General features: G+C 36.9%; 1 protein-coding gene and 1 non-coding gene across 4 annotated transcripts in view; one reads left to right on the plus strand and one right to left on the minus strand.

The window, feature by feature from the left end:
* LOC115410001 (ras-associating and dilute domain-containing protein-like) overlaps positions 1-26835 on the minus strand; it is a 36705-nt gene that overhangs the window by 1673 nt on the left and 8197 nt on the right. For 2 of the 3 annotated variants that reach the window (XM_030121398.1, XM_030121401.1), the window contains exons 5-16: positions 25664-26133; positions 20756-21052; positions 18989-19402; positions 16208-16245; positions 15903-16117; positions 15339-15451; positions 9296-9515; positions 6527-6699; positions 6105-6249; positions 4593-4777; positions 2096-2534; positions 1145-1356 (exon numbers count right to left, since the gene is read on the minus strand). In XM_030121398.1, coding sequence (XP_029977258.1) covers positions 1145-1356; positions 2096-2534; positions 4593-4777; positions 6105-6249; positions 6527-6699; positions 9296-9515; positions 15339-15451; positions 15903-16117; positions 16208-16245; positions 18989-19402; positions 20756-21052; positions 25664-26133 — 2921 coding nt within the window. The remainder of the gene's footprint in view (positions 1-1144; positions 1357-2095; positions 2535-4592; positions 4778-6104; positions 6250-6526; positions 6700-9295; positions 9516-15338; positions 15452-15902; positions 16118-16207; positions 16246-18988; positions 19403-20755; positions 21053-25663; positions 26134-26835) is intronic. The other variant, XM_030121399.1, reaches the window with a different exon arrangement.
* trnav-cac (transfer RNA valine (anticodon CAC)) lies at positions 17343-17415 on the plus strand. The gene has a single exon. It is a non-coding gene; the product is annotated as a tRNA-Val (tRNA).

Consider the following 26835-nt stretch of genomic DNA (forward strand, 5'->3'; position numbering starts at 1 on the left):
GCAGAATGTGTGACGGTATTAAACTGAACTGTGTCAGTGAAGGAGTAGATCTCAAAATAGCTGTCAATCAAACGGGATTCAGCCTTTCGACTGATCCTCCAATCAGCACGTGGGATTCTGGCATCCAGCCCGGCCGAGCTCCGCCCACAGCTCCATTCACCCCCAGAGACGCCCGGCGTCCGGGGGCGGGACAACATCGTGGCATTTATCCAATTACCGTCCAGTTTTGAGGCAATGAAAAAAACTGTTCCACTCAGTCTCATTGAAGCCCATAGACGCCCGGCGTCTACGGACAAATGCACTGAGCAGAGATCGAATGAGAAAACAGCGCAACGGGAATGTATGAGAAGTGAACAACTTTGAGTCTGTTGGTTTGTGATAAAGCTGATTCTGAACAAACTCGTCTGTGAGATGAACGTGTTCTAACACATTTGGAGTCAATAAAATGTCAACACTACTGTACATATTTAACCATTTGATTTTCGTAATTTTAGGGGAAGCCGGGCTTCCCTTGCAGTCTATGAGAAATCGCCACTGGTTTTGACAGGACACAAAAATGTGAAATATACACACACAAATATTTTACATTTTTGTGTTAATTATTTGCCATCTCCCTGGTGACTAAAGGTCTTAAAACTGTAGTACTAATTCCTTCTATTAACAGTGTAGAAGGATAAACAGCTCACGCATCTCCTGAGTTGGACCTTTGGAGATTCTGTTTATTGACTTTTTTTTTTTTTTTTTCTGACAGACAGCAGGGTTATAATTGCAGTTAAGTCATATCAAAATATTTTGGTTTGTTTGTAAGAGTTTACTATTAGCATCACTATTGGCTCACACCTCGTACTTCCCAAGTTCCACTCTGATTAACTTTAAATACAGTCGTGGAAAAAATTATTAGACCATCAAAAGTCATCAAAAACAATGGTTATTTTGGTTATCAAGAAAACCAAGAAATATGGCTAAATATCAGCTCTTAAATTAAACTCTTGTGAGCTATTTTTGTTATTATCATTATATTTGACTGAACAAATGTACCTTTAGTTGTACCAGACATTAAAATAGCTGAGAAATTGAAGAAAACAAGAGGTGGTCTAATAATTTTTTCCGCAACTGTAATGAGGCATACCTGTCCTCTACTCACCCGTGTGTCAACTAGTGCAAGTCCAATTCCTCTTTCACCTCGTTCCAGTTCCAAGCTGAAAACTTCATCGTTACCATCTTCATAATAATTATCGCTTTCATCCTCCTGCTCCTCCTCTTCCTCTTTAAGTTCCACAAGGGTTTTCATAGTATAGCAGTCTGGTTTGGACCGGTCTACTTTCAGTGCAGCTAAACATTCAAACACTAATCCACCTGAGTAAAAAAAACAACACATGTTCAGTTTCATGTTTCTAGATCAGGGGTGTCAAACTCATTTTAGTTCGGGGGCCACATTTAGCCCAAATTGAACTCAAGTGGGCCGGACCAGTAAAATAATAACAGTGAAAAAAGTAAAATTATAGTAAAATTATTAAAATTATGATCAGGTTTACATCTACAAAGTTTCCCTAAAAATCTAAATAACATGAACAAGCTGAATTATCTTAAGAAAAACAAGTGCAATTTTAACAATATTCTGTCTCGGTTTATCAGTTTATCATTTACACATGTGCATTACAATCGCACAAAACATTTAGTTACAGGCAGAATATTGGTAAAATTGCATTTACTTTTCGTAAGACATTTCCGTTTGTTCATATTTGTTCAGGTTGTTCAAATTTTTTTATAAAAGTATAGTTTGGTAATGTAAACATTTTCATGTCATTTTACTTTTTTGCACCAAAAAAACAAAGAGAAAATTTGGGGTTGTCATTATTTATAGGTTATTATGATAATATTTTACTGGTCTGACCCACTTGAAATCTAATTGGTCTGTATGTGTTTGTAGGTGGATTGATTGTTAATTTCTTCAGTGTAATTTTTGCATTTCACAAATTCATCCCAAGGGCCAGTTGGACCCTTTGGCGGGCTGGATTTGGCCCCCGGGCCGCATGTTTGACACCTGTGTTCTAGATTAATGGATCATAGCTATGAGTGTTAACAGTTACTGTACCTTCATCATGTACATTTCCATCAGACGACCAGGGAAATGTCTCACTGTCAGCTTTCAACCATTTATCCTGTTCTGCCTTGACTAAATCAGCATGATCTATAATATGAAGGGTGTTGGGTGGGGTGAGTAAACAGTAGGGGTCCAGTGCCACCTTCCTTGTGTCATCGCTTTCAGTGTCTCTACTCTGAAGCTCCAGATTACGAAGCTTCTGGGACAAAAGGAGTGCACCGCTGGAGTTGAAGTCCTCCAAATGGTATGGAGGAAGAGGACAGGATGGAGATGGAGGTGATGGAGGTAAGACAGGAGAGGTGGTGGAGGGAGATATGTGGTTCTGGTCATTCACCTGAGAGAGGGCAATCTCAGCTGGTAATGTGTCCAAGATTTTTAAGTTGGATTTTGGAAGAATATCAACACCATTCTCAACAGGAATGGGACTATCCTGGACAAAAATAAACAAAACAAGTGAGCATTACTCCTGAGCTTCCTTTCATATTAAGTCTCTCACAGTGCATGCATTTTACCCAGACAGTTCATCTGTTACAAGCCAAACCAATGGCAAAAATTCCACAAAAAGAAGCAACGTTAAAAGACTAAAGCTTCTGTTTATAAAATTTAGTGATATCTAGTGGCGAAGTTGTATACTGCAGACAACTATACACCCTTTATCCCTACAGTGACTATGGAATATGCTATGGACCAACACTCCAATATAATAGTTACATGAATGCAAAATAAGGCTGAAAAGAGAAAAAGACACTGTGATCATCCCACTCTGCATCCTATTCAATATAATGGCTTCTAAGGTGACAAGTGTTATGTAATTTCTGCAAGTATATTTTGTATATTATTATTATTATTATTATTATTATTATTATTATTATTATTATTATTATTATTATTATTATTATTATTATTATTATTATTATATTTTATTCTATTAGGACAGACCTTGATTTCTAAATGTGGAAATTTACATCTAATCAAATAAAGTAATCTACACTATTGCCCAAAAAATTAGAATGATTTTGTTTTCAGACATATTCCTCTTTTTATTCCTATTTATATAAATCTGTAACCACCTTTGACCAGATGCAATGATTACATACTGAATCCCACTTACACTTTATCTATCAAGTTTAAATTATATTGTCACAATCGTTTCATGAGAAGAAGTAAAAATATCTTATTACAATTTTATGGGCAACTGTGTATTTAAAGCAATGTCATATCTCCAGGTCACCAATAAATTAATGAGTGGATGCAAACTAACAAAGATCTAAGGAAAACACTTCAAAATTGGAAGGCAGGAACATCTGAATTAGAAAATATATATACACCTTGATTTCCTCCTAGTCTACATTAAAAGACAAAATATAAAGATAGATGATCCTGACGTCATTTCATGCCATTAATGGAAACTTCTATGTCAAGATATGGAGCAAAGTGGTCGAGTTACGTTCAGCTCATCAGACAGAATCTAATCGACAACCACATATTTAATCCTCTCTTCCTGTCTGAAAACACCTGTCATTAGACAAAATCGGTGTCACAAGGTAGATTTTCTACAGCACTAAAACATTGGCAAGAAGACGCAGAAGTCTCATGTCTTCTCAGACTACCTGGATTACAATATGGTGAAAAGTTCGTTGTTGTTTTTTTTTTTTTCACTGATGCTAAAACCTACAGTCCTACCTTTACCATTAATTACAAGACATATTCACCATGGTATCATTTATGCCACACCACGCTTATACAATGTTGCAATACACATTTTTTTTAAGCCCATAGATGCATTAAGTCTTCACCAAGATCTCAATGGGGTTTGAGTTTGGACGCTGGACTGATGTCTCATGCTCCCTGAATCATTTTTTCACAATTTGAGCTTGATGAATCCTGGCATCGTTCAGTCTTTATGCTCCCCCATAAACTGTTTATGAAATTAGAAGCTATTCACTGCATCAGTTATGGTTACATATATTAATAAACACAGTAATTATTCAATGGAAGGCTCTTACCTCTTTGTTTAGTTAAATTCAGGTTGGGACTTTTTGGTCTATTGTTCAGAAAAGCTATGATAATAACTGTAAAAATATGAAGTATTACAAAGCTACTATTAGTAAAGAAAAATAGATTAATCTCTCTGGAATCATTTGGCAGAGATGAGGTTTATGCCTATTCCTGCACTCCTTTTTTGTCCTCTAATCTACAACTTCACAGACCCTAGTCGATGCATCACATGCACCAATAGTTAGATATTGTACCACTTCCTGAATAGTGCCAGGACTTAGCTTCTGAAACTTGCCTTTGTTAGTATTATAATGGAAATAAAAGCAGAAAATTAGGGTTGGGATACATGTTTGACTCCTGATATGCCATCGTTGCCATCAGGGAAGAAAATGTTCCATTACTCAAATTTTCCACCCAATTATTTACTTTTTTGCTGTGCCTATTTCGTGTACTACGTAAAGCTTAAAACCATACAGGACACATGTTGTACCTGGTGATCCCCAGCGGCTGTGACTTCACTGGATGGTGAGTCAGAGAGTGTGGAAATAAACTCTTTGAGCTTGTCCAGTTGTTCCCTCAAGGCAAAATCTGTTAATGCCTGTCTCAGTTGGAGCTGGTAACCCATGTCTGGCAGCACTAGAGGATGGTGGGTATCAAAACTCTCCAGAATTTCAGCTAAAGACAAGGAGGCATAATGCAAATAAAATTACACCTAACAATAATCATAATGCTGATAGTCATATTTAAAATTTCTACTGCAAACTGCATGGTGCCAGTTTCCTGTTCAAACTTTAACAAAACATGCCTAACAAAATGTATGATTAACCCATAAAGACCCAGAGTTACTTTTGTGGCAGTTCCCAAATTAATTTTTCTCTATATTTAGCCTTTCTTAAATGATTTATCACCATTTATTATAATATTATCCTTTGTATTTTGCATTTTTTTTCAGTGTAAATCAGGTATTTTCCTATATTTAATTCAGTCATCATGTAGATGTTCATTAAAGCTCAGATTAAAGTTGAGGGTTATTATATCAAAAACTGAGAAACTGAGGAAAAAGTTACTTTTTCAGTGTAGATGTCAATAACTGAACATAAACCATGTGTGTCGATCCACTGTCATTGATCCAACTCCACTGGTTTTACTGGTGAATCAATGATGTAGAAGATGATGGTGTTTCCACGTTCACTATGGAGCGACCAAATGGGTCATATGTGATGACCGTGAAAAGATGATAAACTGCATTTACACCAATTTTTTCAACAAATTAATAGGTTTAGTGGATCAGAAGTTATTAAATATTTTATATCAGTGGATGATATTGGTCGACATTGTATGTTTGGGTCTTTGGGGTTTAGGAAGAAACAGTGTATTTAGCAAACATATGACATGATTTAAAAACTAATGCAGGTTTTTGCAAATACAAAATATATATGATGTAAATTTTAAAGTTGTAGCATAATAGGGAGTTCTGTCAAAATTAGCTCAGCAAGATGTAAATTCTGTTCTGAGAGAGTTCTAAAATGACTGTAAAATCAATATAAGCTAAGATACAAAATACACAGTAATGCAGGTAACATCATTTGATCCTTAACGTGTCTGGAAATAAACACCACGGGGATGCACTTTTTGGAAGAACTCTGCCTAACACCAGCACTTTTCATTTGACTCGTGGCACCACCTGCTGTGGTAGAGGACAAATTACTGCAAATTATGTTTGTGAGGATGTCATCAGCACAGTCACAGTGGAAAGACTAAAAAAGCGGAGGGACTTTTATTTTTGTTGATGATTTTATAAGATATGCATTTTGGTGAATGTGAGACATGCTGTAGCTGTTTCTGAAGCGTGACGTGATTATACTGTGTATGTGAAAAATATGTTTTGTGTTCATTAGTGAACTTATGCAGCACGCATTGTTTGTTTGGTGGTTTTTGGCAGGAAATTAGCTCCATAAACCCGCAGCAGAAACAGTAGGATACCAGTTTGTTGACCTCTCACCAGTTTTGTGTGCTGCTACATGGTCCTGTACAGATGGAGTCCAGGTGTGTCTGCAGGGAGACACTGGGCTGTAAAGACTCAGCAGGTGGTTCAGCTGAGCTGGACGCAGGGCAGGGTATTTAGACCGCAAGGACACCCAAGACGCCTACTCAAACATGTAGACAAACACACAGGCATTACAAAGTAAGACACATCACTGACAGCACTGACCAAAACATTACTTGGATTAAAAAGTTCATAATGAAAACAGTAAATCTGTTGGGTAAAGACATCAGATCCTGCATGGAAACTGTAATAGTGTCAATTTTGTGTTTACACTGATTAATTTATGACTATACTAATTTCTAGACTATAAAGGACAGGAAGCAAAGCATTTATGGACCTTGTCCATCTATCATCAGCATGTTTAGTGTTTATTTTACCTGTAGTAAATTCTTTCTTGGTGTAGCCAGCAGATTTATAGCTGATGAGAGCGTCTGTGTGTGCTCCAAAGCCAGTTCTCCCAGTCCAGTTGCATGGGCCCAGTCCAGGAGCAAGTCCAGGTTGGCACGCATTTGGACTCCTCTGGACCACTGGTAGAAACCTGGTTCTGAGCCTTTGTACAAGAGAACATCATTATTAAAATCAACAGCCTTTAACCTTTTCTTTCTGTATTTTAATATGAAGTTGAAATACATCTGTTAAAGTATACACCAGTGGTCTAGATGCTATCAGGTATACACTTAAACTAAACTGTACAATAGTATGTAACAATATGCTTTTGTTGTGGAAATCTGTCTTTAGTAAAGTTGAATAAATGTTTTCCAAACACTGAGTGAATGTATGTAGTAAAATTAAATTAGCTGGGGAAGGCATCTCCTGCTTTTACTTCTATTCATTAAATTCACATTGTGTGCTCTTTGTGTTACAAAAAGTGAAATATGATGGTTTCCTACGTAGGGGGGCGCACATGGTATCCATTAAGACAGACCCAGCAGCTGTTTGTACATTACGGAGAGTATTCCCAAGAACAGCCTGTGACAAAACAACTCTCTCACTCATTTTTCAAGTCATCTCACAGGTACTCACTGTGTTAGATGTGTTTACTGACAGCTAACAGCCATAGTTTCACATGTGTACATGTGCAACACAGTCCTCCTAGTGTTGCATGTGTAATATATCATGTTATGCTGTCAGTGAGATCATTTTTTTAGGCCTCAGGGATTTATTTTAGTAGAAGTACTGATATTACAATACTCCACTGCAGGTAAAAGTTCAGGGAAAAAAAACAAACTTAAGGAAAAATGTATTATCAGCAATAAAGAATGATCTGTGCAGTAAAATGGTCCCTGCCAGTGTATTACTGGTACTGTCAGTACTAGATGCAGATTTAAGTGTTACACTTTACTGCTATGTATTAATTTAACTTATTTAAAGACAGATGGGTAGTTTAACCCTTTGCTTGATAAGTGGGTCAAAAATGACCTGATGAAGTTGTTGTCTTTGCAACATCTTTATAATGAAAAGTTCTTATTATTTCATATTCCAGGTATTCCTCAAAAACATATTTTTGACATCTTGTTACTGAAATGTTTAATTTACATTTTATAGATTTTATGAAATTGTAGTTTTTATATTACTACCCCTAGTTTCAATAAGTGAGTCAAAAATTACCCACATTCATTTCTAATGGAATTTCATATCAGCCTTTGATTCATTCTACAATTCATTCATCCTATATTCTACAGCAAGACCAAATGATGTGGACCAGATGGTTTGTACCTACACCTGCAAATGTCAAGCACAAAGGTAATACACATTACACAGAGCCATGTGCCATTATATTATAGCATATGGACCACTACACTTGACACTGGCACCCTGAATGCCTTCACCTTTTTCATGGCTTAGCACCATGAATTGTGAGTGGTATCGCCACTGCACGATGGGTTTTCCTCAATAAGTTCTCAAAGGAGTTTGTCACACCATACATGAGAAGGCGATTGGAAGGTTGCCCCCAATGACAAACCCTGATCATTGAAGGAATGGGAAGGTGTGGGGTGACAAAAGCCAGAACTCAGCCACAGGAAAGAACCAGACAGGGCCAAACAAAGAGAAAGAGATCTGCCCAAGTAACGAAGATGGTTAAGTCAGCAGTCCATGTGTGGAATGATCACCAGAAACAGGTAGTTTATCACAAATGCATACACTGATGTGAGAGAAGGGAGGAAGAGAGAGAGAGGAACTGGACCGTTACTCACCCACTCAAACATACACTTGCGCACTTATACGTGGACTCACTCACTCACAAAATGGATGTTGACATTGTTCTATTGCTGTATACTATATACTATATATAGTTTGCTATTCACCTTGCTTGTCAAATTTTCAAAATACAAAAAAAAACATTTTAAAATCGTTTAAAATGTTAAAAACATGAAACAGAAAAATATTTTGAAAATGAAATCATTCTTTTGTGGACCAAAATATAATATAAATGATTATTTTTAAGATGACAAAAGTGACATAAAAGCACATTGAGTCCAACACAGGTCACGTAGTGTAGGGTCCAGACACATCGAAGGGTTAATCTCCATCATGTTCTATAGCATTGCGATCCTGTGAGAACCACATGTGAAAACAGACCTGGAACATTCTCTTGACATTCCACATAATCCAAGAGTTTATTTAGCTTCAGAAAAAAGGGAATTTGAAACTCAACCAGTCAAGGACCACTTTATCTTTCACATATATTTAGAGAAGTAACTAAAGCTGTCAGCAAAATATAGTTATGAGTGTAAAGTACAATATGTGCAGCTGTAAGTTGCATAAAATGGGAATATAAGTACATAAAAATCACATAGTATGAGTACAATACTCAAGTAAAACTACTTAGTTAGAGTCTACCAATGGTTGCAATCACTGTGTCCTCAAATATTTTACTACTACTGCTTGCATGTGGATGCATATATTCTATAAGCAAGTGGTGCTTTTTATCATTCTGCAAGCTTTGTAGATGAACTCAAATCAAAATGAATTGGTTCTGCAGCCTTTGCAATGTATTTTTATGGTCACTAGGGGGCAGGACACACTCAACCAACTGTCTGTCTATTCTGTCAAGGGGCAATTTATCTATCCTAAGTGACAATTTAGCAACATGGTCTATTATGTTCTAAGAGATATAACACATGAAGACACTTATGCAGTGGTACCTCTGTCCATAAGCAAGTTGAAGAGCGATGCGTTGATGAAATAGAAAAGGTAGGCGATGAGCTGGGAGGAAATCTCTGGATGAAGCTGACTGTCCAAGAGTAGCCTCCAGGTCTCAGTCAGGACCTCCACCATCTGTTTGATACCACCGGAAAGCTCCAGTTCTGGATTCTCCCTGAACAGATTGCAGTCCAGAAGACCCGGCAGGGTAGGGTACAGGGCCTGAAAAGACAGAATCGGTTGAAACAAAGAGGACACATGCAGCTCCATGCAGAGTGACTCACTTTACCATGAAGAAATGGAGACTGTTGACAATTCCTGTGGGTCAGCTTGAGGTTGGAAAAGTTACTTTGTGGAGTGGATTTATTGATTTCTGGAATAAACTAAAACATGTAACCCTCCAACCCAGATTTCGGACCACCCATACTACATCTGCATGTCAGTTTCTGCTTCTCACACCATTCCATATAATCTAGCTGGTATCAGATAAGTTTCACACAACCGGCTTTGTCCTCCCAGGGAATCAAAAGAAAGAAAGTGAGAATAAGACTGGAACATTTCCTTCATTTCAGCCAAAGGTCCATCCTGCTCTTCAGAGCAAATCCGGACAACGATAGCTTTGTTCAGGCTAATTGTACACAGACATCCCCCTTCCCCTCCAATCTCACTCTTACACCCACCAAGCTTCCGAGACCAGTGCCAGCCATAGATCCACATTCCTAAAAAGCTGAATATGGCTCGTGTGGGCTTGGCATGGTGCTGCAACAAGACTGCTGAGTGAAGACTTCTGAAGGAATCCACCCTGAGGAGATCGTTTTACATTTTACTGTAAGGCAGAACAGCAGAACATAAGCCACGGCTCCCATCACATGAGACAATGGAAATGGGTGAACATTAAGCCAAATAATCTTCCAGTATTTCTGGTTGGAAAATGTCACTCAGCAGGAGGATTCATTCATTCAGGAACCCTACATTCTGGGATTACCACATGCATTCATGGCACGTTCAACCCCACAGTAAGAAAAATAAAGTGTCTATTCTGTGTTGTCTGTCTGCTTGATAACTTTTTTGCATTCTGTGTGATAGAGAAGTAAACACGCTGTCTGCCCACAAGCCTGGATGTGTGGATCTGGATTCACCATGACATGTCTTTGGATAGAATAACTAGTCACCAATGGCGCCTTTTGTTTTCCATCCCACAGAAATCTTCACATTGAATAGATGAGGATAAATAACCCCATAAGTAAACAAAGATTTAAGAAAATGTTACTGCTTCTATTAATGTCATTGCTGTCCTTAACATGTCTTGTCATTCATAGTTCTCTGTGCATTCCCCATATGTTTAGTCAGACTTATTGTTCACACCCTGGAACATTGAAACGCCCCCTGCTGAAACTTGTTGTTCACACCCTGGAACATTGAAACGCCCCCTGCAGAAACTAAAACTGGGGTCAGACACTGGCTACACTCCAGTAACACCAATATAGATCACTGACAAAGCCGTGTATGGGAAAAGTAAAGAGCAGCTGCAAGAATACATCATTAGACCTTAACCAGGTTAATCCTAGTGTCCTTGCTGCATTCTTCACAAATCTTACTGTCAGTCCTGAAAAAAAATGGCTCTGAGCCTGCTGTGGAGTGACAGGCGTGATGGATGAAAATGGCACGCCTGGATTAAACAGCAAAATGAAGGAGAAAATGATGCAACACATAAAATGTTTGCTTATATTTCCATTTTTTTTCTCAAATTCACTTTAAAAATGCAGAAAACAGTGCATTTTTTCTTGAGTTTTTTTTTTTTTTTTTTTTTTTCTTATTTAGAATGTGAAAGGTCACTTGTTAGTGGTCTAAAAACCCACTGGTATAAAAAACCTTCACTCAGCCCAGCTGTCATGTAATAACTTGTTTTCTACCTTAACACGTTAAATACAGCATATGTGACATGTTGTTGAAATCCAACCTCTAGCACCAAGTATTATGTCTGTTCTTTGTTAAGTTATTAAGTGAAGTCATGTGGAGTGACAGACATGATGGATGACAAAGGGATTAAATAGCAAAGCCAAGGGGAAAAAACTAGCCTATACTAACCTCAACCATGTGAAAATGTTTGTGTAATGTATCTACTCTTTGTTAAATGAAATGAATAACCCTTAAAGACCCAAAAATCCACCATCTACCAAAATCATCTACTGACGTAAAATGTTTAAAACCCGTTGAAGCACTGATTCTATCAATAGATGGAAATAATTGGTGTAAAATGCAGTTTGTCATCTTTTCATGGTCATCAGATATGACCCATTTGGATGTTCGGAGGTGCCATAGCGAACGTGGAAACACCGTCATCTTCTACAACATTGATTCACCAGTAAAACCCATGGAGTTGGATTAGTGACAGTGGATTGACACACTTGGTTTATGATCAGTTAATGAGAGATTTTGCTGAAAAAGTCACTTTTTCTTCAGTTGTCTCTATTTTTGATATAATAATTCTCAACTTTACTCTGAGTTTTTGTGAACATCTATATTATTAGTAAATGAAATGTAGGAAAATTCATGATTTTCATCAAAGAAAACACAAAATAAAGAAGGTAGTATTACAACAAATGGTGATAAATCACTTAAGGGTGGTTAAATATAGAGAAAAATTCATTCTGGAACTGCCACAAATGTCACACTGGGTCCATATGGGATAATAACAAAACATATGTCTACAGCCATCACAACTAGCATCTGGTATAAGAAACAGTCATAAAACTATACTTCTACCGAACTACCAAACTTTTCTATAACTTCAAGTACAATATTTTACCAATACAACTACAATTTAGCCATTGCCATTCCCATTTCCTCTGCCAGGCTACATAAAAAACAGCATTTTAACTCTTAAGTATTTGCTGCATAAGGCAAAACTGTCATTTTCAAAGTCATCACCATCTATAAACTGTGTTTTCTTTATTCACACTATTTCTATGCTTGTCGTTTGTACAGCAGACACTGTTTTTCTCTGGTTTTTAGTGTAAAAAAAGTGTCAGAAAAGAAAACTGGCCAGAGCAGTGTGGACATGAGCCCACATAGGCACCAACTTACATGATAAATTGCATACTATATTTTTTCTTAAGAATCTACTGACACAGGACATCTGGAAGTCGTTTACAGGCTAGTCCGAGGCAGGTACTTAGATAACCACATCCCCTTGCACTGGCAAAAAAACACATATTCTCTAAAACTGTGATAGACAGCAGCTACTCAGGAATTTCTATAGTTTCCTCTTTCGGAGATACAGTGTCATATCACTGATTTCCTTCCTGCACAGGAAGCTGATATAGAAGATCCCTCAAACCTGGCACATCAGATACAAAGTGGATCTGAATCCTAACTGGCAGGACATGTGAGACGGTGGCTTGGCTGCTTCTGTCAGAGCAGCAGTGCGTTAATGTTATCCACTGATGTGGTTTGATACTTGACATGGCTTTCTTTTTTTCTCTGCCCCTTTGCTCGCTAATTGAGCATTGCCGGTAAGCAGCATCCAGGTCATTGGAAAGGCTTTGCTTCTTTTCTGTTTCATCTACTGGGAGAGAAATTTGGAATTTGTTGCTGTAGATGTGATTGTTTGAACCTAAATGGACCAATCTCCTCATTAGATTTTTTTTTTTTTTTCTTTGGACAGTGATTTGACACACACCCACACAGCTCAAATGGAAATCAGTCTGAAACTTTCCCGGCACAAATCCATGTAATGGGTGTGGTGCTTTAGTAAAAGTGCATAAAGCTGGATATTGTGGCTACAATGAAATACCACTCACTCTTTCTCTAAGTAACAGTGAGAACACAAGAACACTAGACAAAATGCAGCTTTTAAAACTGAGCAGACAGGGATCTTTGTTTGAACGACTTCATTACTAGATATACTTTGCTGCTGAAAAACCGTGTTGTAAACTTTTTTTCTAATTAACCACTGGGACTTACTGCACAAATCATTGTACTTTATTAGCAAAGACTGGGTAACTAATATTAAAACCTGACAGCTATTGTTTTTATTTATGCTGCACCACATCAGTTCTTTATTAAACCAGTTCCATTCATTATTCAGCTCACTGAAGTGACTGGCTAATGCTCAACATCCCCCGGGCAAAAAAAAAAAAAAAAAAAAAATGGAAAAAGAACTTTAGTTTCTGCCCGCAGTTGGAAACCTTTACAACACACATTAAAACCTAACACAATACCATGTTCTGTGGGTTAATGTAAAACAATGCTTACAACCTATTCGCTTTTATAACTATATGGTTTATTGAATTCTGGCACATTGTTATGGTTTTAAGTATTTATTTGGTTTTATTTGAGCCCTTGACAGCACTGAAAATGTGTCCAATGCAATGATTTAAACAAATGCCAAATGAATGAATGAATGAATGAGCAGAAGAAGAGTCATTTTTTAAATCGTTCCTTTTGACAGTGCGTTCTTCTGACCGAAGTCCATATGGTTCCCAATTATTTTTTATTTACTCTTGGAGTTTGTGTTTAACCCATAAATACCCTGTGTTACTTTTGTGGCAGTTTCTATAAGAATTTTTCTTTATATTGACCCATTTTTTAAGTGATTTATCACCATTTATGATCATATTATCATCTGTATTTTGCATTTTCAGTCTAAATCATGTATTTTCCTATATTTAATTCACTGATCATGTAGATGTTCATAAAAACTCAAAGTAAATTCAAAGGTTATTATATCAGAAACTGGAAAAAACTGAAAAAAAGCATCTTTTTCAAAAGATATCAATAACTGAACATAAACCTAGTGTGTCCATCCACTGTCACTGATCCAACTCCATGGGTTTTTCTGGTGAATCCATGTTGTAGAAGATGATGGTGTTTCGGCCTGTGAATGTCCAAATGGGTTATATCTGATGACCATGAAAAGACGATAAACTGTATTTTACAACAATTGTTTACATGTACTGATAGAATTCATGGATCAACAGGTATTAAACAGTTTAGATCAGTAAATTAAGGTTAAGAAATTTAAAAAGGAAGGATGAACAAATGCAGAATATTAAATATGTAAATATATTTATATATATTTTTACATATTCCATACAGTGCAAAACTTTTTTACTTTTGGACACCATAATAGTGAGGGAAAATAAAAATGACGCTAATATGACCAGAAATTAGATTTCATTTTATTTTGTGTTGGATTGTTCATTGTACTTTATATATTTACTTCAGTGGGGAAAAAAACATGTTTTTACTTGTAGTTTTAATTTTTTTTGTGTTATCTTTGTATGTGAACGATATAATAACTCAGCTCCTGACCATTATCTTTGTATTTTTATTCACCAGATGTTTCCTTATCACTTTCTGATGCCAACAGGAAGTGGTTTTAGAGGTGACTGATGAAAGTGATAGGGCTGAGTCAAAACATTACATTTTCAGGTCAGAAAACCACAATAAAGAGGTCAAAAATGTTAATATGCACCATAAACTAAGTGAGAGACACTAGGAGATAGAATCTGCTGATAACACCTGTGGGTGGGGACTTAAAGATGTGTCCTTTTGCAGCTTTTGGGCAACGTGTCACAGTCATTTGTGAGAATTATTTGTTCCCTTAGACGTTCCAAAGTCACCCTGGCACCACATGAAGACAGCCAGACTGATTTCTTCATCCTCTCTCCTCATAAACACACAAACACAAAAGCCTTCACTGTCCTGCCTCTGTCCCATGTCATAATGCCCCAGTGTGATCTGGCTGGTCAGTCTATTAGAACGTGTCAATGCAGCTAGCTGGGCTCTTTATTCCCAGCTTGTCTCTGATTATTTTCCTTTCTTTAAGAACACATCATAGCCATCAGTGAGAGGCCCACACGGAGCAGGGTTACACTCCAATGGACTGAAAATGTTCCCCTTGTAGCTAAATATAGGTAGAGAATTAGCTTACCTTGCACAATACTTCAGTTACAGATGTATGCAGGCCATTAGCTGATCAAATATCCCGTTACATTATTGACTTTAGCACAGACGGGCTATGTGCAACTGAGTTCTCACCTTAGTAATGTAGTACACACACTGCTGAAAGGAAAGCATGATGACCTCTTCCAGAACAGCTATTGTCTCCTCTGTGGCTGAACGAACGCGGGACAGTCGAAGTTCTAACAGGGCTGAAAAGCAAACATATAGACATACAATCGCGGAAAAAAATATTAGACCATCAAAAGGCATCGAAAACAATGGTTATGCAATCAAGTACCAACTCCTGTGTATATCATGTGACTTAAACAGACAGAAAAGAAAAAATGGAATGCCTAAAAGCACTGTTTTTGGCAGTACAATGCTATCGATGTAAAAACTTAAGTGATTTTGGTTATTATCAAGAAAACATGAAAAAATGGCTAAATGTCAGCTCTGAAATTAAACTCTTATGAGCTTTTTTTTGTTGTTATTGTTACATGTGTCCAAACAAATGTACCTTTAGTTGTACCCGGCATTTAAATGAACAAGAAATTGAAGAAAACAAGGGGTGGTCTACTAATTTTTTCCACGACTGTATAAAAAAAAAAAAAAGTTTAGTTTTTTTTTTTAAGTTTGTAAGCAGCCCAATGGGTTACTAACCAAAGTTCTCATCCTCCCTGTTGTCATCTCTCTCTTCCCTATCCTCTTGTCCATGCTCCATTTGGGTTCTCCACTCCAGAATAAGAGGTAGCTGGTACTGTATGAAGTGTAGCAGCTCCAGACTGTTGGACATCCACACCACCAGGGGGCGCAAACCTGAGATCACCTCCTCCACGCTGAGATGCTGCAGGAAGTCCTCTGAGTCTGAACTGTGATTGTGGTACATAAGGATACATCTGTCGTGTAGACTGTGACGTGTCACATAGAGAATATAGTGCAGAACACAGAAGTTAGAGTACACTTACGTTTCAGGCTGAACTGCAGCTAAGTCCTTTGTGATCTCCTGCAAGACAACAGAGAGAATTTGCATTAGGGAACAGCACATTTTTCTGTTAATACAGCATTGATCTAAAGGTCCTATCTATAACACTATAATAAGCGAAGACTTAACCTTACAGAAATGAGAACACCATATTTCTTTTAGAAGCTCATATTTCAATGTTTCCCAATGTTTTCTGGCTCGTGACCCCGTTTTAACATCACAAATTTCTGGACACCCCAGACATTCAAAACAGATTTTTTTTTTTTTTTGGCTAAAATTAATTTGTTTTTCGATCATGTAATAGTCTTCTATACTATGTTCCATCTAATCATTAATTTTAGATGACATTTAGTCTATATAATGTATATTATTATGGACGGAGGCAGAAAAGCCAGGTGTAGATTACTGCACAAAGTGAGAATTTTATTTTCCTTGGTCAGGATATGTACAGTCAGTCCAGCTTGGATTTACAAGGCTGACAATTAATACTGAACAAACAATAACTCAAACTATGAATTATGAAAGAGCTGCTGCATCTGAAACCGACCACAACGAACATTTGACAGATAAACAGTACCACAGTGCTTCAGTTTCAGCTTCAGAGTTTTTCATGTCTTTTATGTATTGTGATTGTTTCTCTCAACTCACAATATATATTTTTTATAAGCAATTTATTTTTTTAATCAATTACTAGAAATTCCCGGCGACCCCATGTGGAGTTGTGACCCCAAGGTTGAAAAACACTGTCATATTCCTTTCCCTCCCACTGTGCCACAGCTGGATCCAGCCCTAAAGTGCATTATATTACTTACTCTGTTGGATCAGAGTTAAAATCCTTTAGACTAGAAAGCCCAGAATGGACAAAACAAACATGCTCTTTGCTAAAATAGGGAAGGAGAACAGGGTATTTATTTGGGTGCAACTTCACCTCTGTATGTCACTAAATATTACACACTGAACCCTTAAATACCATTACAGATGTTTGGAATGAAGCTTAATTCAAATGACAGCGAAGTTATGCACCTTCACAGCATTCTCATTTCTTAAAGCATACATTTACCAGATTAAGTTTCTTTAATCCACGATTGTGATATTTGTGTAAATTTTAGGGTTGTGTAGGTTTCATAGTGTAGTGGTTATCACATCTGCTTCACACGCAGAAGGTCCTGGGTTCAAGCCCCAGTGAAACCATTGTATTTTATCCATGACCAGCAGAGAAATTGTTGGCTGAAGCGCCCTTGAGCAAGGCACTACACCCCCAATTTGTTCCCCAGGCATGGCATGGCAGTCCACTAATCCTAGTGTGTGTTGTGTAAAAAGCAGCGGTTCAATTTCAGTGAGAGTTGCATGTCCACATGTAAAATATATGCTGAGAAATAATGCTTATTCAACTGTTTTTCCTGCTGAGATCAGCCAAAAGTTTGCTGTTCACATTGAGTTGATTCAGATGTATATAATAGTGAGCCACACATTGTTTTAATGGGGCAATTTTTAAGATTAAGATTCTTAAGTACAAGGGTCATTGATAATCCTAGACTGTATTGTGGTTGATGTAATGGATACCAACCACAATGCAGTGGTTCCAATGTCGAAGTTTCATCAGTTTCATGGAAAATCCTACCATCAACCCCCCCAAGTACTTCACTGCATCTCTTCTTTTTTTCTGCAGCATCAACAATGTGCAATATTATCTGCGAAAATATTAATAATAACAATATAAAATGTATATCTATAATGTCTTTTTACAAAACTGTGATTTTTTTTTTTTGACAGGGCCAAATCAACTTGTGTATGGATGATATAATATAAAGTTATTTACTAAACGTTTATTTATGTTTTCTGTCTTTAATATAGGTGAAGGTGTTTATCTACTTAAAATACAATTTTACAAGCTAAGTAAGTCACTGTTTGTGAAAAAGATAGAAAAGTAACGAGTGAAATGTGTGAAACAGTCAGTGTACTGCATTATCACAGATGATACATATCACCAACACTAAAAAAGCTGTTGCTTGAGAATGACGTAAAAAAATAAAAAATAAAAAATGCAAAAATCACTACAAGTCTGGTCACGTTAAAGCTGTAGAGACATCTTCTATGATTCAGACTGTGGAGAGAGACAATTACGATGATGTCAACTCTGTGACTATTGGGTGTGTTGTCTCTCCATTTATGTTTTACAGTCTGCTACTTCAGCAGTTTTACAACATACATCATTTGTATAAATGCTGCATAATTAAAATGGGATGAAAAAGAAACCTTGTCTGTCACCATGAACTGTAATACTATTTAGTAACTTGTTTGTTTGTACGTTTAATATATTTTCAACAATTAATCCTATCAACACATTTAAATAATTCTGAAAAAATGCAGCTTTTAATCAAATATGACCCATTTGGATGTTCAGATTCTTTCTAGTGAATGTGGATTCACCATTAAAGCCTGTGTAGTTTGACAAATGGTAATGCTTGTAGATACTTGTTTCAATGTTCAGTTAATTAAATAGTTTGCTGAAAAAGTCACTATTTCTTCACTTTTCTCTGTTTTGATATAATAACCTCCGAATTTACACCCACAAGCTTTTATGAACATTTACATACAGTGAATTAAATACAGAAAAAAATCAGATTTTCAAAGAAAAGTGCAAAAGATAATATAATAAATGATGATGAATCACTTAGGAAAGTAGAGAGAGAGAAATTCTGCCATCATGCATATCTTATACAAGCATAGCAGATATTCTCACATCTGCTTTTCCATAACTCACCCATATGGTACTTTGAACTCCACTGGCAATGAGCAGTAGAAGCTTACGCTGGTCTGGTGCATGAAGACATGTGGATGAATACTGAACACACATGCACAGCAAAAATGCAACTGTCAGCGGTGGTCTGTCACTGGCGCTGCTACTTCCCAAAGCGACTATCTCCTTGATAATTTGATCCTCGTGCTCTGTCTCATAATTAAGAGTCAAACTGTGGCCTTGGGCTGATTTTAACAGGGGAGGATCTCTGTAAAGGGACTGTTTGCTGCTCGGGCTCTGCGGCTCAGTGCAAGTAGAGATGCAGGTGTTGCAGAGGATCATTTCCTCAGGGTTACTTGTCGTAGGAGAAGAAGTGGTCTGACCCAACAACCAGGGAGCAGCAGATAGGCTAGGCTCAGGATCATCTTTGTTTACATTCTTCATCACAGAGAAAGAAAGAAAACAATGAAGTGTAAATATTTTGCACAGACAGTGAAATCTCACCGTAATTAACCCTAAAAGACCCAAACAGCTACTGGCAACCAAAATCATCTACTGATCTAAAATGTTTAATAACTTCTGATCCACTAAACCTATCAATACATGTAAATAATTGAGGCAAAATGCAGTTTTTCATCTTTTCACAGTCATCAGATATGACCCATTTGGACATTCAGAGGCTTCGTAGTGAACATGGAAACACTGGTATCTTTGACAAATGACACTGATTGGAGACACCTGTTTTTACGTTTAGTTACAGATATATTTGCTGAAAAAAAATCACTTTTGTTTTTGGTTCGGTTTGTTTGTTTGTTTGCTAACACTCAAGAAGCAAAACTACTGGTTGAATTCATGCCAAATTTGGTTTATAGATTGCCAGTGACCCAGAATGGATGTCATTACATTTTGGGAAAAGTAGGTCAAAGTTCAAATTTTTTATGAATTTTTAAAATCGTTTTTCTTCTCCCATTTACTCATAATTGGTCAGATTTCAGATGTGTATAACAACATCTATTTTGTTTCAATATACTTCAAACTTGGCACATATATTGACCCTTTGCCTGTTATGTCACGTTCTGTTCATGCCATGACGGACGGTGGAAGTGCCGGACTGCACACTTTATGGCAAACCGGCTAATATAGAATTTGATCTGAATGTTTTGTTTGTTTTTTTAACCCTGCTTTACACGTACAGTGGTTGCACACAACAGTTCCATCCTTCTTCACAGACACTAGCCCTGCTATCACTAACTTCTCCAAATAGTGTTCTTTGTGCCATCCAGTAAGGTGAGTCACTTCACAGGACAACTCCAAAACTTTTTTTTTCAGTGCTGGTAGCCATAATCCGTTGCTCATTCGTTTGTTTGCTGCGTTGCTTTTGCCGTCCACCGTGGCATTGTACCCCTAGTCACGTGATAACTGTAGCGTCGGTGCAAAGGGTATGCAATTGATATGATGACATCAGCTGGATTGACGCCAAAATAAGATACAAAATGTGCGAGGGGCGGGGTTTGTTGTGCCTGGCACCACTTGTTTTTTTCTGTTTTGTCATATAATAAGCCTCAACTCAATCAGAGCTTTTATGAACATCTACCCAATCAGTTAATTAAATAAAGGAAAATACCTGATATTCACTGAAGAAACACAAAATACAGAGGATAATGTTATAATAAATGGTGATCAATCTCTTAATAAAAGTTAAATAGAGAGAAAAAATAAATTTGGGCACTGTCACAACAGTAGCACTGGGTCTTTATAGGTTTAGATACATAACCGATATTCACATGTTACCTTATGGGTCAAAGCTGCAGGGTCTTTAAACAGAAACAGGTAGTACTGTCCCAAGCCAATGACATCCCCAGGGTTCAGCTGCACTTCTTTGGTCAGAACCTCACCGTTCCTTGTGACCACAGCGTCCTGACAGGGGCACAGCGCCGTGGGGCTGCCCACTTGGTGGCGACGGAAATAGCAGTGTCTTGGCTTGATATCGGAGGCAAAGAGGGAGATGTCAGCCTTTGGTTCATTTTCATGGTCACCTTGACGACCAATGACAGTGCTGGGGCTCGCGAGAAGGTAGATGATAAAGTCCTGAGTGTAGAGAAATGGGACAAATGGTAGATAGACATTTAATATTACTAGACACTGTGGAACAAATGAGTAAATTACTTCATATTTATTAAGTTCTATCCTCCTTCTCTTTGTTTAGTCAGGCTTGCAATCACTACAATACAGTACTTTTCTTATTTTATAGATATTTAACCCATAAAGACCCAAACATCCACCGCTGACCGAAATCACCTACTGATCTAAACTGTTTAATACCTGTTGATCCACTAATCCTATTAATTTATGTAAATAATTGGTGTAAAATGCAGTTTGTCATCTTTTCATGGTCATCAGATATGACCCATTTGGACGTTCAGAGGCTTCGTAGTGAAACATTATCATCTAATACAACACTGATTCACTAGTAAAATTCATGAAGTTTGATAAATGACAGTGGATGGAGATACTTGGTTTATTCACTTAATGATATATTTTCCTGAAAAAGTCACTTTTTCTTCAGTTTCCTCTGTTTTTGATATAATAACCGTCTGAACTTTTATGAACATTTACATAATCAGTACTTGAAATATAGGAAAATACCAGATTTTCACTTAAAAATGCAAAATACAGAGCATAATATTAGAGTAAATCAGGGATCCTCACCATGTGTTGCATCTGAAGTTTGCCTTGATGCCTTCAGGCCGGCGTTACTATGCTCCTCAGAGGAGAACCAACAGATATTCAAAATTTTTTATTCCTTCAGCTATCACACTTTTAAACTCTGACAGAAGCCATTTTAGTAATTTTATATGATTTTTTTTTTTTTTTTTTTTTTTTTTTTTTTAATATTAGCGGAACCATTAGGGTCTTTTAGTCTTTTAGTCTGCATTGGTATTTATTGATTATTTATTGTTGATTATTTCAATGCATTTATTCATAGTTGCTTTCAATAGTCCTGTATTTGTGCACTGATTTATTTATGTTTATCACATTGCACTTTGGATATGGGCTGATGTCTGAGCTGATGTCTGTGGTAAGCTGCAAATGAATTGCCCGTATGGGATAAATAAAGTTTTTTGAATCTGAATCTGAGTAAATGGTGATAAATCACTTAAGAAAGGTTAAAAATAGAGAAAAAAAAATCCTATGAGAATTGCCACAAAAGTAGCACTGGGTCTTCATGGGTTAATTTTGTGGTAGAAGAGATTATATGCAGCAAAATAGTCAGTGATAAATGATGCACACCAGAATGCCTCAGCTTTCAGGTTTTTCTTAATAATACAACAGACTACATCTCAAATTGTACTAAAATTGTAAATTGTACTTATGTACCTGGCAACAAGCTGCAAAACACTTCTGTTATATTAGTCTATCACATCCTCCCATTGCCTGTTTTTATGTTCTTCTATCATTACATATTCTCTTCCTCATTTTTCCCTTGTACAATTTTAATGTTGTGACAATGACAACATGATAAAGTTCCAGTCTGACAAGCTAGTATAATGAGCAATGATACTCTGCTTCCTTCAAGGTTCACTACTGACATATCACATTGTACAAAAAAGTAAATGATTAGTGCAGCTTTAAGTTTCTGATATACACTGAAGAACACTGTATGAATAAATAAATCACATTTATGCAATTTATGTCCATTTGTGTCATTGCTAAAACTTTTGGCCACCACTGCATGTTTATTTTATGTTACCTACACTTTTTCATCCTTATTTTACACCATTATTTTACTGATCATATGCATGTATTCTCAGAATAAATTAAGATGTAAATCCATGATATACTGTAAGTGAATTAGCAACATAGCTTATGTGTTTTTATAGTTTCTATGTGCTTTATATGTTCAGTAAGTTCATATGATTGTATATTCAGTTACACTCAAACAATATAAAAACTGTTCATAAAATACTACAATTTGGATCATACATATTCAACATTCCATCATGTATTGTTGAAATGGCTCCATTACAACTGGCTGCATTGTATGCCTGCGCACATTCTTTAGTGAGCAAATGGGAAACCTGAGTACTGTAACAGCAAATCCATAGGATCATACCTTAATTGAAGTAATATTTTGAATACTTGTAATAAAATATGTTTTCTCTGTAGCCACGTTTATCTAAGCAAAAAATCTGAGTGGTTTTCCTACCACGGCAAAGAAACCACAGTTGCTCATGCATTAGCTACTGCATGCCTTTCACGACTCTGGCCTTGAAAAACAAATAGAGCTCTGGTCAGTGAAAAAACAGCAGATGTAATAAGCTGAAGTGAGTCTGAGTCTTTAATTTTTTGTATCAGTCTGCGACAAAAAGGAGGAAATTAGAGAATTACACCTCCAGTTACACAACTCCAGTCTCTCAGAGTGAAAACGTAATAGTCTGATCATGTGGAGGCTTTAGATTTGTGTTTTTGATCCATGCGGGATTATGCAAACAATGTTTAATTAATCACAGAGAGTGACGTGAACAGCATGCAGGGATTATTCTGTTTGTCATTTCCCTTGTGATGCCTTTGTTTTCCAAGGGGACAGATTTAATCAGATGAATTTATTCACAAATAAATCTCATCCATATTAGTATTTTGTGTGGTAGATGATTAAAACGCATTAATGTGACGTAGAATCAGAATCAAAGGGCTGTGGGAGTGTGTGTGTGAGTGGCAGTTAAAACCCACTGGTAATCATTCAGGAAGCAGCACTAGGTTTGTCTTTTTCTGTTTCCTGATCAGTGTTTGACACAGTTTTTCTTCGTACGGTTTGCTGACCTTTGACATAATGACTCTCCCCTTTGTCTTTGTCTCTTTGCATTGCAGCTCTGACGCATTTCTCTGCAAAATGTGCCAAAAGATTAACCCATAAAGACCCAAACATCCATCACTGACCAAAATTACCTACTGATCTAAACTGTTTAACACCTGTTGATCTACTAATCCTATCAAAACAAGTAAATAATTGGTGTAAAATGCAGTTTGTTGTCTTTTCATGGTCATCAGATATGACCCATTTGGACGTTCAGATGTTCTATAGTTACCGTGGATCTTCTACCGTCATCTTCTACAACATTGATTCACCAGTAAAACCCATGGAGTTGGATCATTGACAGTGGATGAACACACTGGCTGTATGTTCAGTGAGATTTTATTTAAAAAGTAACTTTTTCTGCACCTTTTTCATTTTCGGATGTAATAACCCTCAACTTTAATCTGCGTTTTTATGAACATCTACATGGTCAGTGAATTAAATACATGAAAATACCTGATTTATACTGATAAAATACAAAATATAGAAGATAATATAATAATGAATGGTGATAAATCACTTTAGAAAGGTTAGACAGAGAGAAAATTTCATTTGGGAACTGACATAAAAGTAGCTATGGGCGTTTATGGGTTAAAACTGATAAAAACTAATACACAGTGATAGGATAAATAGCATCTAAAACACAACCAAAAGATAAAACAAACAATGTAAGGTAAAAAAATAAATAAATTTAAAAAAATATATAATCTTCAACAACAGATTCACCAGTAAAATCCATGGAGTTGTATCAATGACCGTGGATGAAAATGCTTAGTTTATGTTCAATTAATGATATATTTTACTGAAAAAGTCATTTTTTCGTCAGTTTTCTCTGTTTTTGAAATAATAACCCCCAACTTTACTCTGAGTTTTTATGAACATCTTCATGATCGGTGACTTAAATACAGGAAAATACCTGATTTATACAGATAAAATACAAAATACAGAGGATACTATTATAAATCAGTGGTAATAAATCAGGGGTGTCAAACTCATTTTAGTTCAGTGGCCACATTCAGCTAAATTTGATCAGAAGTGGGCCGAACCAGTAAAATAATAACATAATAATATATAAATAATGTCAACTCCAAACTTTTCTCTGTCTTTTAGAGCGAAAAAAGTAAATTTACATTGTGAAAAGCTTTATATCTATAAACTATCTTTTCAAAAGATGTGAATAACATGAACAAACTGAAAAAATAAATATAATTTTAACAATATTCTGCCTCAGTTTATCATTTACACATTTACATTATCACTTACAGATCACAGTGGATCTACAAATACACAAAACATTTAATATCAGGCAGAATATTGTTAAAATTGTACTTACTTCACTTAAGACATTGCAGGTTATTCATATTTGTTCAGGTTATTCACATTTTTTGCGAAATTATACTTTGTTTTAGTGTAAACACATGAAAATATTTACACTTACAAAGAGAAAAATTTGGAGTTGTCATTATTTATATGTTATTATGATAGTATTTGACTGAATCCTGCCCACTGGAGATTGAATTGGTCTGAATGCGGAACCTGAACTAAAAGGATTGTTAATATCTTCAGTGTAATTTTTGCATTTCACAAATTCATCCCAGGGGCCCCCAATTTAGCCCCCGGGCCACATGTTTGACACCTGCATAATAAATCATTTAAGAAAGGTTAGATATAGTGAAAATTTCATGTGGGAACTGACATAAAAAGTACCACTGGGTCTTTATGGGTTAATTGAGCTGCTGTAGTAGTCGGTTTAGATGTGATACTATGTAAACTGTGAACATGTCTGCATGCGTGTGAATGATGACTGTGGGATTTGGTGATAGAAGAGTGTCTGAATGAGATACCTGTGTGAGGCTGCAGCCCTGTAGCAGCAGCAGGTATGGACAGTCATGAGGAGGATGAATGGAGTACTGTGTGGTGTTATCGTCGCTGCTCTCCGTCTCCTCCCTCTCCGTCTCCTCCCTCTCCAACTCCGCTCCTTCCCTCTCGGTTCTTGCCTTCATCTGACAGAGGGTCTCTGTTTTGGCCTGGGACCCGACGTCCCCCTCTGAGGGAACTACGACTCTTTGAGACTGAATGTGATTCTGTTCTGGGCTTGTTTTTGGGAGCACTGAAATATGCTCCAGGCTTTCATTTTCATGTTCCTGATTTTTATCGTGGTTTGTGTCCGGGTTGTTTTCTGTGTCAGAATCTAAGAGGTCCATCTCACTTTTGCTCCGCCACAGTTTTTGGCTTCGTGTCGTCGTCCTCTCGATGAGGGTGGAGGTCACTCTGGAGCGGCTCTTCTGCAGCTTACGAGCCTGGGCATTGATACCTAGCAGGGAGCCGGAAAAAAATTAGGTTTGGGCCTGCAACGTGATCTGCTGTATAAATACATGTAGTGATAGGGCGACACTATTTTTTTAAAATTTTTTTTCCTGAAGTAAAGTAAGGTGTGTGTGAGCTTGTGTGTTCAGTCATTAGTACATCATGTGTTTATGCCAGAATCAACATGGAGAAGCCACATACAGGAAACAGACCTCAGTGGAAAAAAAGACAGAGCTCATGGAAATAAAAAAAAGGTCACCCACACAGCAGGCATATACAAGCTGACACCGATAGAAGGCTATCACAAGCTGCACCATTCATAAAAGCAAAACACAAAACAGCACCACAGCTGTGTCAACCACAACCGGGGCCTCCAGTAGAGCGATAGTAGAAATGACAGAAAGGGGTCCACCCTGTGCACTGGTGTCAACCATGTATGGAAAATTATGGCTGTTTCTCTGTTGCATCATGTTGTGTTAATGTCAGTAGGCCACACATGTTATTGTGTAAAGCTTTTATAGAATCATGTTAAAACAGTGGATTGTTTAAGAGAGGGTGTGTCGCTGGAAAACATTTAATGAAATTACGCTATGTCTGCTGCAGGCATTATCTTAATATGTAAAGTTTTTGGACCATTTAATATCAGAAAGAAGGAGATTCAAGTCAAAATTTGTAGCAGAAATTGAAATAAAGGAAATAAAAAAGTAGA

This window comes from Sphaeramia orbicularis, chromosome 19 (genome assembly GCF_902148855.1).
Source record: "Sphaeramia orbicularis chromosome 19, fSphaOr1.1, whole genome shotgun sequence".
Lineage (NCBI taxonomy): Eukaryota > Metazoa > Chordata > Actinopteri > Kurtiformes > Apogonidae > Sphaeramia > Sphaeramia orbicularis.